Below are 17,249 nucleotides of genomic sequence, written 5' to 3'. Positions count from 1 at the left end.
GGTTGGTTAATAGTAAATGTTACTGGAATAAAGTGATATGCCAAGTTGTGTATGGAGAGCTCATACACTCCTAAATTAGTGCCAGTTAATACTTGATGGAATTACAGAGATTTTGTTGCAGTGGGATTTGATTTTCCTTGTATTCGAACTGGAGATTCACTTGGAAGGCACCCTTTTTCTTTTATATTGAAATATAGTTGATTTGCACAATGTGTTCGTCTCTGCTATACAGCAGAGTGATTCAGTGATACGTATATATACGTTCTCTTTCATACTCTTTATCCATGATGGGTTATCACAGGCTATTGAATATAGTTCCCTGTGCTCTACAGTAGGACCTTGTTGTTTATCCACTCCATGTACAATAGTTGGCATCTGCTGATCCCCAACTCCCACTCCATCCCTCCCTCCCCTGCCCTGTCTCCCCTAGAAGGTACTCTTCATGCGTGACATGCATGGCAAGTGTCAGGGCCCTAATGCAAGGACTTGAATGAGAATGGGAAGACAGCTGGAAGCAGAAACATTTCCTTGTGGAGTCTGTGCTTTTCTAGTTCACTTAACCCTCCAGTGGCATGAAACCTGAATGTATTGAACCCTCAGCACAAGATACTGAAGAAGAATGAAATTAAGAGCAGATAAGTTGTTAAAACGAGACTGGTTCTTACCACCCTGTTACCCCTGTCAACTCCCTTGTTCCCTGTTCCAGGACATAAAATATGACAAGGAGGAAGGTTATGGTGTCTCCTCACGAAGCAGTCCTCTCCTTGGACCTCCTCTTTGCTCATGGTGGCACTGGGCTCTGCTTTATCTTCTGCCTGCTCCTTGCAGATGGGGCATTTCTTCCCCTAGCAGTCCACCCCAACTCTGCTGAAACTACCAGGTTTACTAGATTGTTTCTCAGTTCTTTCTCATAAAACAGTAGGGTGTGTTTTGTTGATCAGGTGTACACAGGTAAGAATCAGGCGCCAAAGGCATCCCAGTGTCAAAGCAACTAACAGATGATTGTTGTGGGCCATTATGTATCAACAGCCAGGCCTGTGTCAATTCCAGACTCCAGGGAGGTTGTGCTACCTGACCACGATCATGAGGATAGAATTTTTAAAGAAGAAAGATTGGAAACTGTTCATTAAAAGACTGAGTGGACAGCAGAAAATAGAGTGTCACTGGGGGAAAAGGAAGGGACCTTAGGTGTTTGTGTCTACATATTGAAAAGCCATTCATTATTGCCTTCGCTTTCCTCTTTGGGAAATGGCATCGTTGGGTTTTAGGCAGGCAGCTCCCTTCCCTCTAGAAAAGAAACCCCTCAAAATGGTCAGTGCCAAACCTGAGATGACATGAGATGAATGCTTTTGTTTCTAAGATGCTAGACTCCCCAGATTTACCACTTTGTCTTTTAGACCTCCCTTAACTCCTGTTTTCTCCTCCTCGTCTTTAGGAGCTGTGCAATCAGTTGTAACTGAAAATGTCTGACGGTCTGGATAATGAAGAGAAACCCCCAGCTCCCCCACTGAGGATGAATAGTAACAACCGGGATTCTTCGGCACTCAACCACAGCTCCAAACCACTTCCCATGGCCCCTGAAGAGAAGAATAAGAAAGCCAGGCTTCGCTCTATCTTCCCAGGAGGAGGGGATAAAAGTAAAGTATCAGTGACCGGGCATTGAAAAGGGGCTAGTTTATTCTTTCATTGTCACTTTCTTTCTCGAGTAGTCATTTCTTGAGCGTGGGCTGTTCAGGGCCCGCCTGACTTTTACATCTACACCTTCGGAGGTTGCATTTTGTCAGAGGATAATGTTTGATTGACTTACTGTGGGTTTACAGAAAATACACTTATGCTGTGTTTGCCTTTCACATAGCCTCGAATTCATAGTGGTAAGCCAAGGGAAATCATAGCAACAGTACTGTCTTAAATATATGAATAGTGACTTTCTTTCTGATAACTTACAGGAGAATTTATAGTAAATCCCTTCCTAACTGCAAGTTGCCCTTATTGGGAATTTGAGTATAGGTGGATTTACTTCTGTATACCTTTTTGACAGCCATGAAAATTTTGAATTGAGTATACGGAAGTCAGTCCAAGTGCCCCGTTATTGTCTCTCTGACTATAGCACAAGGTGGGAAGAAACTTCTGAGCTATTTGTTTCCTCTCCCATTCTTCTGACAGTCCTCCCCTACACAATCAGCCCTTTTTGCACCGAGTATCCCAACAATATACTATCATTTATCCTTGTGTTGTTCATAATACCATTTGGTCCTTAAATGTCATACACTGACACTTTGTAACATTGGGAGATATAAAATCTCTAGTAAGTAATTGTCAGGTTGCATTAATTAGCATAAAGCTTAAACATGGCTTCTATAAACGTGACTATTGCGGCGGAAGAGAGTAAAGCCAAGTACAAGGACTCTGGCACCAGAGAGAGTTGCTAAAGGGTAAGAGGGGTGATGTCTCTTGAAGAGAAAAGGGACGCTCTTGATCTTCTCAAAGGTAAAACAGATAGCTTTGTAGGTCGTTTATATGGTATTAAAGAATTCGTACCGTAAGGAAAGCTGAAACTCTTATTAGGGCCAGTATCACCTCTTGTAGACCTGTGTCACTTAAGAGATGCTTTATCCCTCGTGACCCAAGGATGGAAAAGATGGAAATGACGTTAAACCTCTGGATTGAAGACAAGCAAAGGAATAAGAAAACACTTTCCATGCAAGGGACCTGCCATCATGCAAGAAGAATTTTCGAAGACATGTTTTCAGATACCGAAGTGGGTCCCGAGAAAAAGTATTGCCAGGAGCAAGGGTTGAGAAATGTATGGTGCACCATGACCCGGAGACCAAGTCACCTGATCCTGCAGCTCCCGTGTTGTATCTGCCACAACTGTAGAAAGCGACTGAAGGGGGGATTATGTGCCTGCACGAGTCTTTGGTGCTGTCGAGACCGCCATGCTTTGGAAGCCCTTGAACAGTCCCATCTGCCCTTTTGAAGAACACGAGCCAGCTGATTCTGACATGAGGTCAGCCAAAACAGAGAGGCTGGTGTTTCTGTTTTGTGCTAATACTTCAGGTGACCTCATAGTGAAACCATTACCACTCTACAGAAAACTAGGCCCATGTCTTCTCAGAGGAGAATCCGAGCTAAGTTGCCAGTATACTGGCGTGCAAAGAGAAAAGCCTGGGTGACTCCCTCTCTCCTTAGGAATTGTTTGAACAGTGCTTTCTTGCGGAAGCTCAAGACTACTTACAAGAAAAAAAGTCTTGAATTCAAAGCCCTACTGATTCTTCACTGTCCTCTTGGTGCTGCAGATGCATTTGCCAATGTGCATCCTGATGTTAAGGTTGTCTTTAGAACCAGTTGCTTGTTTCAGGTCCTGGAGCCCTTAGATCGGTGTTTGATCCAGCCATTCAGGAAGACTTAGGCCAAACTAATGTATAACTTTGTGGTTCAGAATCTCACAAAGGTTCATCTGTCTGAAGATCCTAGTGCATGGGATTCCTACACCATCACCAATGCTGTATTCTTCATAAAATAGGCATTAGATAGTTTAACAGAGCCTGTCATTCATGTGATCTGGGAGAAGATGTGGCTAGAGATGGTGAACTATCTTTCAGTGATTTCTCCTGAAGACAAAAAGTCTTTGGATGAAACAGAACCTGTAGGTGAGGGTGAACATTTGGCACAGGAGCAGTCATTGGCCGAAGTTGAATCTGAACTGGTTGATGCTGGTTCACGTGATGTGCTGGGCTGGAGGATGACTCAGGAAGCTCCTGGGACGGCAGAGGTGATGATCATAAGTGATGATAAAGATAATTAGGAAGCTACGGCACTGCAGACAAATACAATTACAAGCAACAGGAGAAAAATTTTAAGAACAAGATGAAATCCTCCCCAAGAAAGTAATGGAAAAATGGGTACCTTTACATGTCAAATCTTACGTGTTCAAAGCTTGAGTGATTTGCGAGAATTCAGTAAAGAGGTGACATTACACCTTGCAAAAGAAATCACATTGGACAGAAACCATCTTCGGCAGAACTTAAATCATCAGAGGGTACCATTTAATACCATTGCTGGACAGCTGATAAGCTGCCAGCGTACAAAACTTGAATGATTTAATTGAACTCCGTAAAGAGGTGGAGTCTTTCTACAACACCATGTTCGGAAGAAAGCAACCTCAGAGGAGCCTAAATCATCGAGTCTTGCCATTTAAGTATCTGTGTCAGACAGCAGATAAGCTGCCTTCAGACCAACTTAAATGGTTTAATTTGAGCTCTATACAGAAGTGCCAAGCTGTCTTCAGAAAAGACTTGAGAAGACAGCATCTTCAGAAGAGCCAAAGTCATTAAGTCATGCCACTTAACATCACTTGCTTGGTAGGGCTAAAGCCCCGAGTAAGTTGTTATAATCTCAGGACTGGACTTTGATGAAGACTCTGAGAGCACGAAGATCCATGATTTGGACTAACAGTCCACCTCTGTTCATTGCTTCACTGTCACCCCCATTTTCCACTGCCATAATGAGTGATACATCCTCATCACCTCTGGAAACCGTCTCAAGATCTAAATGGAAACTCTACAGAGCCTATCACGTTTACTAATTTAAGCTATGTAAACTCTCGTTATTCTTTTTATGTAATGTACTGTTATTGTTTTACTGTGCCAAAAAATATTTATGAGGGCGTTCAAAAGTTTACGTGACCTCAGTTCCCCTGCCCTTTATTTCACCTCCTAAAATTATAACTTCCTCAGCTGAACTCTCCTACCTAGGTGGGGGGGGGGGGTCATTCAGGAACTTGATCTTCATAGGTAAAGAAGGGTTACGATTTCTGTGTTTCTACCTCTTGGTGATTACTTGGATTATACCACAGTCAGTCTTGAATGAATGGAAAGAGCACTGGACTTACTTGGGTTCTGGAGACCTGCTTTCAAGTCCAGCTCTGCCACTGATTATTGTGACTTTGTGCTAATCACTTAGTTTTTTTGATCCTCAGTTTCATCACCTGTTAAATGAAAATAATAAGACCTGGCCTCCCTAGCAAAATATTTTTACTAATCAAATGTAATTCTAAATGTCAGAGTGCTATTAAAAGTGAAATTAAAAAGTGCTAAATAATTGTGAGGTGTTATTACATCTGTATCATTCTGGAACTTACAAACAAACAACTAAAAAACTAGGTTTTAGAATGCTTTTTTCTTTTTTTTAGGTAACTTTGTCCCTAACTAGAATTTATATGTCAGTTACAGGAAATTTTAAAAAGAAAGTTAAGGGCTTCCCTGGTGGCGCAGTGGTTGAGAGTCCGCCTGCCGATGCAGGGGACAGGGTTCGTGCCCCAGTCCGGGAAGATCCCACATGCCGCGGAGCAGCTGGGCCCGTGAGCCATGGCCGCTGAGCCTGCGCGTCCGGAGCCTGTGCTCCGCAACGGGAGAGGCCACGACAGTGAGAGGCCCGCGTACCACAAAAAAAAAAAACAAAAACTTAAATTACCCATAATTTCACAAGCCAAAGATAACTAACTGGGTTGGTGTTTTTCCGCCCAGTTCTTCTTCTCATCATAGAGAAATTGTTCATCAATGATAAAAACTTGGAAAATAAAGACAAGAGTATATAGAAACAGTAAAAATCACCCATATTCACAAATATCAGAAACAATGTTAATATTTTAGTGGCTTCATTTCCAGACTTTTTTAATGGCTATATATACATATACTTTTTTATATAGTTAAAAATCATAACGTATACAGTTTTATATCCTGCTTTTTCACTCAACATTTTATCGTGAACACTTCCCTATATTTTAAAAGAGCTTTCATAAATATAAGTTTTGATGGTATATAACATTTCATCATATAGTAGCATCGTGGTTTACTTAACCATTTATTTTGTTCATTATTTGGGATCCTATCCAAATTTTTGTCATAAATAATGTCACATTGTCTATTTCCTTAGTTAAATGAAAATACTTGCTTTGGTGACAGCAGAGGTTTTTGTTTGTTTTAAGGAGTCTCTATAATAGCTACATTTCATTGACCAAATGGAACTTCAAGAGACAGGTAGAAGAAAAACAAGTAGTAAAAGTAATTTCCAGATGGAGGACCTGTCTTGGTTGGAGGCCTTTCCAGGAGCTGAATCTTGGTGTTAGAGCAAAGTAAGAGGGACAGTTTGCCACGAAATTATGATGCTTCACCTTACAAAAGTTTTCAGGATTTAGACCAGGAAAAGGACATCCTGAACAAGTGGCTTGATGTTCCTTTATGGACCCCGTGAAGTGTGAGACTGATCAGGTTTCTCTGTTGTTGGCTACTAGAAAGCGTGGAGCCAGATGTGTGGCCCCTGCCTAGCACTTGTAACGGGCCTCTATGGTGTGTGTGCACTTTGTATAGCTTTCTTCCAGGCTCCGTTTTATGTGCCTATCTTTGTTCTATTTTTTTTTTCCTTTCACTATATCGACTTCGGATCTCTGCTGCTATCATACTGTATTTTGTGTATTCTTGTAAGCCGTCTTATATCTATTTTGGAACAAGGTGGGGAATGAATACATGGATGGGTAAATAAATACATGAAAAAATACATGAATAAATAAAACAATAAGGCAAAGGCAATGAGGCAAATGAATCAGCCAGGACTCTGAAAATGGCGTAGTACCTCTAAAAATAATCAGTGTTAAGGACTGGAAGCTTGGAAGAACATGTGGGAAAGAAGCAGGTGAGGCTGCCTTTGGAGGTGACGTGTCCTATGTGACGTCTGTGTCTTCTGAAGCGTGCTTATGCGTCTTTGTCTTGTGCTGTACTAGAGCATTAGGTGTGCTTCAGGGGGCATGCAATGCTGTATGGAGGGCTGTGTCTTTAGTGAGCACAGTTCATGTGCATTTTGTTTGTGGGAAATCGAGAGATTTGGGAGCTGGTGAGCCTGCAAATGGAAGTGAAGGCCCCCCTTCCTGGAGGCGTACGAGGGGATAGTTGGCTAAATCAACTCAAGACGAATAGGAAGTGATCTGTCATTTACCCATTAGTTCCTACGTGCCAAGCTGTGTGACGGGCACTTCATGTGTATTGAATCTTTACATCCTTACAACTACTCTGTGTTAACCCCTTTTTACAGATGAGGCCATTTAAGCTCAAAGCGTTTAAGTAGACAGCCTCTAGGGTCACATAGCAAATGATAGACGCCAGAAACCTCCCAGGTGTCTCTGACTCCAAACCCCATGCTTGTGCTACTCTGTCACACTGCCTTGAAACAAGACAAAGGGATAGGTGGTAAACTATGTTCCTAGCATCCAAAAGCCAGCAGTGGCTTTCACTTTTCCTTACGAAGATGGCAGTGCACTTTGAAACATATCCAAATTTCAGAAGAGGGGACTTTTTATTGCCACTCAGAAAGAAAGAAAACGTGTTTTCATGTCTTTTTGGAAAGAAATGATGGCAAGAAAATATTCTTGACAAGAGAGATGTGGTTAGATTCTCATTTGGTGTGTGTACTTTATTGGCTTACATGTTGCTTACTTTAGAAGCTTGAGGTTCTAAACTGAGTGTGTTCATATATGTGAAAAAGTTCTTTTTTTTTAAATTTTACTGAAGAAAACGTTCTTAAAGTGCCGTATAGTTTTGTTATTGTATTGCGTACACATTATTGTGATAACTCCTAGAGTATGTTATCTTCTATATACACTACACAGCAGGAAGCATTACTGTGCAACAATTATATTAAAGAAGACTCAGTTATCCTTTATGGTCTTGTTACTCAAATGTTTCGGTCAATACACGTTATTAACTTTCATCTAATTAATGCACAATAAAAAATACTTAGTGTGATAACTAGACTGAACACTATGCAGTCTTTCTTCGGTGACGCTGAAGACCCTTTGGGATCTTGCAGTAGCTCAAGGTTATTTTCCTTGCGCTAACTATGAGTGGGAGTCTCAATTAATTGAGGGTTCTGTTAGCAGAAAGTCAGATGTCAGAGACCACTACATCCTGAATGGTGTTTACATTCCTCTCGGTTCTTCAAATGTAGACCATACAGCTCAGCAAAGAGTGCTCTTTGAAGGTCACTGCCTTGCCCTTTGGGGAGCGAAAGGGCACGGCATCTTGCTTGTCCTCCATGGTCAGTGCTCTGCCCCGGAGAAGAGCCTCCTGTACTACTCCTTTACTCCTAGAAGTCCTCTGAGTTTGAAATGGGAAGAAGGTGGGGTAAGGATGCACTCTATCTACTAGGACCCGTGTGTTTGAAATGGGAAGAAGGTGGGGTAAGGATGCACTCTATCTACTAGGACCCGTGTTTCTACTTCAAGGCCCGTAAACAGGGAAACTGGGCACAAATATGGTGGCCCAGTAGAACCAGCAGACAAATTCAAGCAAAGTATGGAATGTGGGATTAGGAGATAAATAGATGAAAGGAGAGAAGCAATGGGGAGAAATAGATTGAGAGAGGAAGTAGTGTATGAGAAGGAGATTAGGAGATGGAGAAGGTACAGGAAATGGATGAGAAGAGAGGAAGACAAGAGAGATGTATCAAACATTAAGATGAAGGGTTGCAAAGAGAGTGAATTGGACACCAGCTAAGGGATATGAAGTTGCTTTCCTCAAAACAAATGAGGCCTCCTCCACCCCTTTCAAACGTATTTTTGCCCTATATCATTATCCACATGATCAGAAGTGTCCAGTTGAGGACATGGCCTCATATTTGCCTTTTGTTTTCCAACATTTTCCATTGAAATTGTTGCATGTGTGAATTGGGTGTAAATGAGAGTTGGAACCGGTGTGTGTTGCCTGGAAGAAGATAGGTAAGAGTCAAGTTCATAATGATTTGCCAGAATGATCACTTTTGCTGAAAGTTTTTGAAGATGATACCACTGAAGGTGATGGCTGTCTGCTTGTATGTGAGTGGGAGTCACTAAAAGGGCTCACATGGGACCATCATTTCCTTTTCCCTGTCATCCTCATGGAACACCCAACCTCTGACTTGGGCTTGTAGCTACTCTTGCGGAATTGGGTACCACTTTGTGTTTTTATCTATACATTAAAGACTGCTGGTTTATGGAGAGCATATATTGTTTTTCATAGCCACTGAAGACCTGACAGGAGGAAATGGGCTTACTGTTCCACCAGAGGGAATGGAACTAGCCATAAAGAAATTCCAGATATGCCGATTAAATATTATGAATTACCAAGGGTGAAATTTTCTAGGTTCTTTATGGGGGGGTGTCTCATGACTTTAGCAGGTTCTACCTGAAGGCAGGTGAAGGAACCTTCCACCATGGGCCTTCCCAACTATATACTTCTGGCATTTGCTAATATAATGAGAGACGTAAGAGCAGTGAATGTTTAAGATAGCCCAGTTTAATCTCCTTTCTTGGTAGTTATATTTGCAAGGACATCATTCATAGCATGGAAGAGCTGGGTTTAAGAAGTGACAGATTACTTAATTCTCCAGCAAACACAGTCACCCTGCTAATACGTATATTCCTAGTGAGATGATGTGTTTGATGGTAGTTGTAGGGGTGTTACCAGCGTTCAATGTACTTTCATATCAATCACCTTCTTCAAACCTCCTGTGATGGGGGCAAGGTTTATCCATTTTGCAGAGGAAGGCAGAAGTTTAGAGAGGTTAACTGACCTCCACAAACTTGCCCCACTACTAATTACAAAGCAAGGCTGGCCTAGAATTTAGATCCCCGACTCCTGGTCCAGTGGTGGTTGACTATTATACCACTTGCCATAAAATGAGAGTCACCTAACTTGTTTTGAAAATAGGTTTTGGCCAATGGAATGTGCAGAAATGGAATTTTTATGGAAGCAGGTGAAACTTAGGTGAATCTAACCCATTTTCTCATTCAGCAGTTAACAACAGTAGTCATGCCTTTTTATAAGTTACACCTCCTGAGGGCCTAACTTGCTAGCAGAAAGTAACAGCCTTTGTAAAAAAAGAAAATAGTTAATTTTTTCCCCTGATTCCTGTGTTATTTTTTTTGCCTTTAAAATCTTTTTCTATTACAAAAGTAATATCTGATATTGTTATAATTAAAATAAAGAACTATATTAAAATAGAAGACAAGAGTCACCTCTCATCCCTCCCTTTAGGTTCATTCATAATCCAGTATTTAAGGATTTGGGCCCTTTTCCTCATTTACTCAACATCGGTTTCCTTTTCTGCTCAGAATCGGTATGTATTTTGCCCAAGATGCTAGGTTTAAGCAGAAATATATCTGTTATGTAGAACCTCTTTTAAATCTTTTACCAACCTTGCACTATCAATTTCTTTAAATTCTTAGAGCCAAGAATAAAATCTATTTTTATGCCTAACTTTCCATTGTAGTTACCACATAGTACTTTCAAGTATTTCCAATGGGAAAAATAAATTTTGAAGGTCCACAAAATGTCAGTCTTTCTACAAAAAAATAAAATAGAGGAAAACTAGATAATCTGTCCCTTCTGTAAGGGAAAATATGCACTTCCTGAATTCAGGAGGTGAGGAATTCCTGTGGGTCCCCTCTCATAATATGTCCTCAAACAGGATATTTGTCTATAGAGCAGGAGTGCCAGAAACTAGAACTGTCCTTGCAGAAGTCAGTCCCCCTGGAACTGTTTGCCCTCACAATGAACACTCGCCTTTTTGACACCACCTGCAGGGCTGCTGTTGCCACAGAAAGAACTGTTTCGGGATACTTATTCTTACCCGAATTATAAGACCTCGGACATTTTCCTGGCTGGGGGCTGGGTAGGCAGGCAGAGGGTGGAGCAAAATGGCATTTTTTAACTTGAAAACACCAACTCCAGTACTTAATTTACTTTCCTGGTAGTTAAGTAGACACTAAGGCATTTTAATTCTTGAAAGACCACAAGGGTAACATTTTGTAAACGATCTTTGTGAGGCACTGCCTCTTAGTAAATTGGAGAAATTATCGAACCACTGAATGCGCCTCTCACCCAGCTAAAGAGTGACCAAGTCACTAAGGATCGTCTATTGGGAAAAGTAAAGGTTGTCACCCATAGGAGATGAATGGCCCTTTAAAAATACTTCTGTATCCTTCCAACGTGGCGTTCCCAGAGCAAAGCCCAGGAATATTGAGGTGAAAAACAAGTATTTAGTATGATGGATCTCTAACCCTGACACCCTCACTGCCCCTGCCAGAAATGACCCCATGTCGGCGCAAGTTGTTTGGCCTCAGGAACACATGACACTGAGTACAGATTGCACCTGGGTAGGGGGAGCGCCACAAAGCGGGGACAGGAGGGAGCGCTTCTAGTGTCAAGCTAGGGGTTGTAGGACAAGCGACCCTCCTAGGAGAGCTCCAACTCCAGCAACTCCAGTATGAGCCTCCTAGCAAAATGTTTTTTTAGACCTCCTTTGTCTCAAAGGAACTTTCTGGAAGATCACAGGATAGAGACATGTGCAACCAGCCAATGCCTAAATCTGAGTTGCGTGCGGACTTTGAGCCCAGATCTAGTTTATTAGCGATCGCGATTTAAAAATGAGATAGAACAGAATTGGATGTTAACGTCGGCTTACCTGGAGCATCTTTTGTAGTTCACTTATATGCTTTACTCAGAAAAGATTTGTGCCTGCTTTTTATGTGCCTAGCTCTGCACTGTGTGTCGTGGGACGGGGAATACTACATATACGATAAGATTCCCTGTCCTCAGGTAATTTTCAATCTAGGTGCAGAAATCAGACACGCAGTTTATGCAGGAAATGCCCAGTAGGTGATCCTACGAGGCAACAGATGCAGTGGCAGATAGGTCCTCCCATTCCATCCCCACCACTCATTTTCCTCCTCAGTCTGTGTGAAACAGGGACCATTTTGAAGCCTGCCCCTACCATCCCACGTGTCCCTAGCAGCACAAAGCTACCTGGCTTCTCTTCCAGAAGACGCCTTTTCTATCATATCATCCACCTGCCCAAAGCCTTTCCCAGCATATTCGTTATCACTGTCTCCAATTTCATCTTCCTGATTTCCAAGACTACACCCTACCCATTTACCCTTCTGTCTTCTCGCTTCCTCGTCAGTGTGCTGTACCCATTTCAGCGTCCAAGCTTTGCCTCTCCCGATTTTCCTGCTTGCGATGCTTTGCCTTTCCTGCCTACCCATTACCTTTCCTGCCTACCCATTCTTTAAGACCCATCTCCCAAATCCTACCTCCTCTCCAGTAAGCCCTCACTCTCCGCCACGGTTTTCTGATCTTCTTTTATTTTGACCTGCTACAGCATTTATACTCTGTTTTTCCCAACTTAGCACTGAATTTTCGTTGGTCTGGTAGTATCAGTTGTTGCTTCTTGTTTGCTAAGTTTATTTCCCCAATGAGATCACAAACTTAGAATATTACTTTAGTCCCTAATGAGTCACGCAACACAATCTGTCACTACACTGATCCACAGTTCCATGTATACTGGTTAACTGACCTACTGACTGGTTCAGAGGAAAAGGAAGCTGGGGCAGTAGCAAGAGAGAGTTGTTCCTCAGAGCCAGGGCTGTGAAATGCTCGCTGTTTAGAACTAGCCAGCCTAAGTGCTTTTTCCTTTGGAAAAATCGTTTCTGCATTTAAAAACTATGTTTTGTATAATATTTTGGTTTTCTCTTTCTGTATTTATATGGCTTTCAATGTCACTTTTTTTTATCATGCCGTACACCGTAACTTTGCGTGCTTTCCATTGCTTTTTAAAAAATAATTATTGTTCTGTTCTTTTAGGCTAAATTTACGTAGGAAAGCAGTTCTCTATGTCTGTGCCCTGTTATTCTTTTTCTTTTCCTGCATGCTCTGTTTTGAAGGAGCTAGAAAGTGTTCTAAAAAATAATTCTGGACGTGACATCCAATGAGAAGGCCCAACAAAACTTCCAGGAATTTTAGGGGAAGATGACAAGTGGAACTCCTACAACAAGGAAGACTCAGGTGACAGATTTCTAAAATGCTTTCAGAAGGCAGACATAGCACCATCCTGGGATTTCATCCAGGGGAGAATTGGTTGCTTTGCTGTACCTCGAACCCTGCACAACTGTGTTGCCAATATATGCTTTTGGCCCCAAAGTGTCACCAGGCAAGAGATATACCTGAATGAGTACAGAGGCATCCCTAGTGCGGGGAAAACAGCAACAACGCCATCACCGCCAACTGCAACTATAACAACTACTCTAAAACATACCCTCCCACCCCCCAGCCTTCTTGGGGAACCTGGATCAATGTCTCCTTATCCATGAACACATAATGGCAAATAGGCATGACCTGTTTCCATATATTGGGTCTCATTTCATATAATGAAGGTCATTCATTCATCCATTCGTTTGTTCATTTGCTTATTCATTAAATATCTATTGAATCAAGTACTATGCTAGATAGATGTTGGGGTACAGAGGTGAATAAGTCCCAGTTCCTGCCTTTAAGGAACTGATGGCCTAATGAGGGACACAGACAAGTCAGTCAATGAGTAGAGATCAGCGTGGTAAGTGCAGTAGAGAAGTGAGCGCTGAGATGGGGCGTCTATTGGAGACTGAGGGAAGGGAGCAGTTAGGGAAGTCTTCCTGGAGGAGGTGACCACTCAACTGAGGTGAGTCTTAATGAAGGAATAGAGCCAGCTAATAAAAGTTGGGTGGCATCCCAGAAACAAGGAGCAGCATTATGAAGGCAGTAGGCGTGACACACTATTAGTTGACGTTCTATGACTGTAACTACAGGTTGTTCAGCATAGCTAGTGCATAGAGTGCTGGTGGGAGAGGCATGGAAGACAGAGCTGTGGAAGGATTTGGGGATCGGGTTCTGGAGGGCTTATATGTGCAATGCTAAGCACTTTGAATATGATTCTGAAGGCGATGTGGAAACATTGAAGCAGGGGAGTAATAATCAGATTTGTGTCTCACAGTATCACTCTAGCCACAGGAGAAGAATGAATGTGGGTGGGGGGTGGGCGATGAAAGAAGACAAGTCAGGCTATGGGATTCAGGTAGGTGAGAAATGACAGTGGCCTGGCCTAAGGGCCAGTGTTGTAAGAATAAAAGAGGGCAATGCAGAGGGAACATTTATGAGGAAGAACTAATAGAACTAGGCAACTTATCAGATGGTGACAAGAGAAATTAGAGGAGGGTGAGGTAGGGAACACAAGAGGAGTTGTAGTTTCTTATTTTACATGGGGAAAGGCAGTAGAGAATTCACTTTCTTTTGAAAATATTTCGAGTGAGGGGCCTATGAGGCATCCAAATAGAGGTGTTCAGTCAGGGGACAGCAGAGAGGTCAGGGCTGGGGATCCAGCTGGGGAGTCACGGAAGTAGATAGTGATCGAAACCGTACAAGTAGATGAGGTGACCAAAGGGAGAGGTGTGTTGATGAGAAGAGATGAGGACCTAGGACAGCTCCTGGGGAATACTATTTAAATTGTCTACAAGAGACCCAGAAATGTAGGAATAGACTCCAGGAAAGAACTGTGTGAGAGATGGTGGGGAGAAGTTAGTTTCATGAAGTGCACGGTCAGCAATGTCAGTTTTGACTGAGAGGTCAATGGTTGTAAGGACTGGAAAATGGCCGTCTTCAGGGAGGAGATCAATTTGGGACCTCAGAGACTCATTGCCGTGGTTTGAAGAGTGAGGGTTAAGGGAGTCTAGATTGCCTTTTCAAGAAGTTTAAGCTAGAGAAGGAAAATTCGAGAGACTATAACAACTAATGAAAGCTGTGTGATGGCAGGAGGTTTCAATTTTTAAGGACTAAAGAAATCTCAGCATGTTTTTTTAAAGCCAAATAGAAAGTGTTAGTAGAGAGGGAGAGATTGAAGATATAAGAAGAAATAGGAGGTAATTGATAGAGTGAGACCCCTGGAGAAGTGAGAGGGACAGGGATCTAGAGCACCAGTGAGGGCATAAACCTCAGGTAGGAGAGGACACTGTTTCCGGTAAGATGTGAAGGGAGATGTTACTGATGGAGATAAATTCATAGGAGCGGGACAGGAAGTGAAGTCAAAGGAGTTCCAAACTGATGGCCTCCGTTTTTCTCAGTGAAGTAGAAGGAATTTCTTACGCTGAAAGTAAGGGAGGAGAGGATGAAGCAGAAGTTTGAGCGAAGTTGTGAAATTCTAGAATATTCGCTAAGAGCAGTGGGAAAGGAAGTTGGCCAGGGTCAAGAAGGGTACTGCTCAGTGCCATTGATGACCCAATTCTGTCCGTGACCTTTATAGTAAGCACCAATCTGCATGGCTGTGTGATTCTTTTTCCCCCAACAACTTTTACCAGCCTCCGTATGGAAATGGAGTTGGATTCCATCCATCACAGTTGGATTCTGTCAGGGTAAGGTTTTGTGGGAGAATTGCAAGAGGGGGTCACAGGAGCACAGTTCCCAGGGCACTGGCTTAAGAGAAGTTTAAATGATGGACCACAGAGTCTAGGCGAGGAGGAAGCTGAGAAATTGGCTAAAAATGGAAGGATCCAGGGATTGGAGGTTTTGTTGACATCAAAGAACAAGTCAAATAGGAATAAGGTCATGAAAGAGTGAGAAGGCTAGCAGGATGGGAGGCTGGGCCCAGAGAATGAGATAACAGGGTTATTTCAGAGAGTATTTCAGAGAAAGGGTCATTCTGGATAATGAAGAGGCCTGGGGTAGCTGTGGTTCTCCACTCTGTCTGCACATCATCTATGGCGCTTAAAAAAATCATTTGCCCAGATCTCATCCTCAGAAATCCTGATATAGTAGGTTCTGAGTGGGCCCAAGGTGTTGGGATTTTTATGAAACTCTACGGGTTATTCTGATGAGCAGCCCTGGTTGAGAACCACTGGTTTAATGGTGACCGTGGGAGTGGATTGAAGAAGTGGAAAGGAGATGAAGTTCATTAGAGCTGAGGGAGGTCAAGGAGTTAAAAGGAGAGGGTGTGTATGAAAGAGGTGCCCATTTGTATATTACGTTTCACAGAGAGATGGCAGCACTGAGTGTTGGGAAGAATACTGCGAGCCAAAGTCCTCAGTGGATACGACGACTTGGCCAGGAGAACTGAATGGCAGTAACCTCAAAGGAGGGGGCTTTGTAGGAAAGTGCAGAAGTACTGATCTCAAACAAACAATATGGAATAAAAATGAGGAAACTCTGCCCTTCTCCATTCCCCTGGACCTAAAGACTTGGAATGGGGAAGAACCGTCATCGTCCATCAGGATTATCTGAGGAAGTGATACCTTCGTTGGATAGTAGGGTTTAAAATTATTTTTCTCAACCCCAGCTGCTTAATGGAAATACCGGAGGGCATTTAAAAATTAAAGGTGCTGAGGTCTACCCCAGGCTAAATCTGAATCTCTGGGGGCAGGGCTCTGAAATCTCTCTCTCTCGCTTACTTTTTTGAAGTTTCCCACATGAGGGTGATGCACAGTGAAGTCTGAGAACCTAAGGCAAGAAGTCAACAGTGCATTTAATGAAGAGGTTGAAGTGAAGGTGTAGGGGGATTTTAATGGAGTAAGCCCTAGTCACTAGAGAAATGCAGAACATTGGGGTCGGGGTGTACAGGAGGCGACAGATGACTTCTCTTTCTTTAAAATGTAGTGGGGGGGCTTCTCTGGTGGCGCAGTGGTTGAGAGTCCGCCTGCCGATGCAGGGGACACGGGTTCGTGCCCCGGTCCGGAAGGATCCCACATGCCGCGGAGCGGCTGGGCCCGTGAGCCACTGAGCCTGCGCGTCCGAAGCCTGTGCTCCGCAACGGGAGAGGCCACAACAGTGAGAGGCCCGCGTACCGCAAAACAAAAACAAAAAAAATGTAGTGGGATGGAGAAAGATGTCAGGATGAGAGATTCTGGAGAGATTGGCTGGCCCCTGGAGTTACAGCCAGAACCATGAGCAGGTAGAGGGTCCCAGTGCCAAACACCATTTGTAATCTGTGATCTAGTCAGCGATTTGTGGCCTTCGTTCTAGGTTCCAATAGAATATGGTTGATACACTTAGAAAGTGGTACTCGTTTTTTCTTCTGCTCTCTGCAAATATCAACCCAGAGGTGATCAGGCCCAAGATTCAGGTTAGGATGAGTCTTAATATAAACAACCACTGCTCACAGAATTTTCTGGGGGAGATACAGACATTTTAGTATTCCTTAAAAAAAAAAAGAAAAAAGTTCTCAGCTAGTCTCCATTCAGTCAATAACCATTTACTGAAGACTAACGGCTCAAACCTATTGAGGTTTTCTTTTAATGTTACTGAGTAATAAATAGTGTAGCTATTAAGAGCTTAGGTTCTGTAGACACAATTGAGACCTAGGTTCAAATCCTGGCTCTGACACCTGCCAGCTGTGTAATCTTGGATATGTGGTTTAACTTC

At 42.7% G+C, this 17,249-nt stretch overlaps 1 protein-coding gene across 22 annotated transcripts in view; it reads left to right on the top strand.

Moving 5' to 3' along the window:
• Positions 1–17,249, top strand: part of PAK3 (p21 (RAC1) activated kinase 3) — a 285,248-nt gene that overhangs the window by 188,121 nt on the left and 79,878 nt on the right. For all 22 annotated transcript variants that reach the window (XM_073799469.1, XM_073799468.1, XM_019949424.3 and 19 more), the window contains one exon: positions 1,436–1,637. In XM_073799469.1, the coding sequence (XP_073655570.1) occupies positions 1,463–1,637 (175 nt within the window). In that variant the 5' untranslated portion in view covers positions 1,436–1,462. The remainder of the gene's footprint in view (positions 1–1,435; positions 1,638–17,249) is intronic.

The sequence above is a fragment of the Tursiops truncatus genome, chromosome X (genome assembly GCF_011762595.2).
Source record: "Tursiops truncatus isolate mTurTru1 chromosome X, mTurTru1.mat.Y, whole genome shotgun sequence".
Classification (NCBI taxonomy): domain Eukaryota; kingdom Metazoa; phylum Chordata; class Mammalia; order Artiodactyla; family Delphinidae; genus Tursiops; species Tursiops truncatus.
This window is presented reverse-complemented; position numbering and strand designations above follow the sequence as displayed.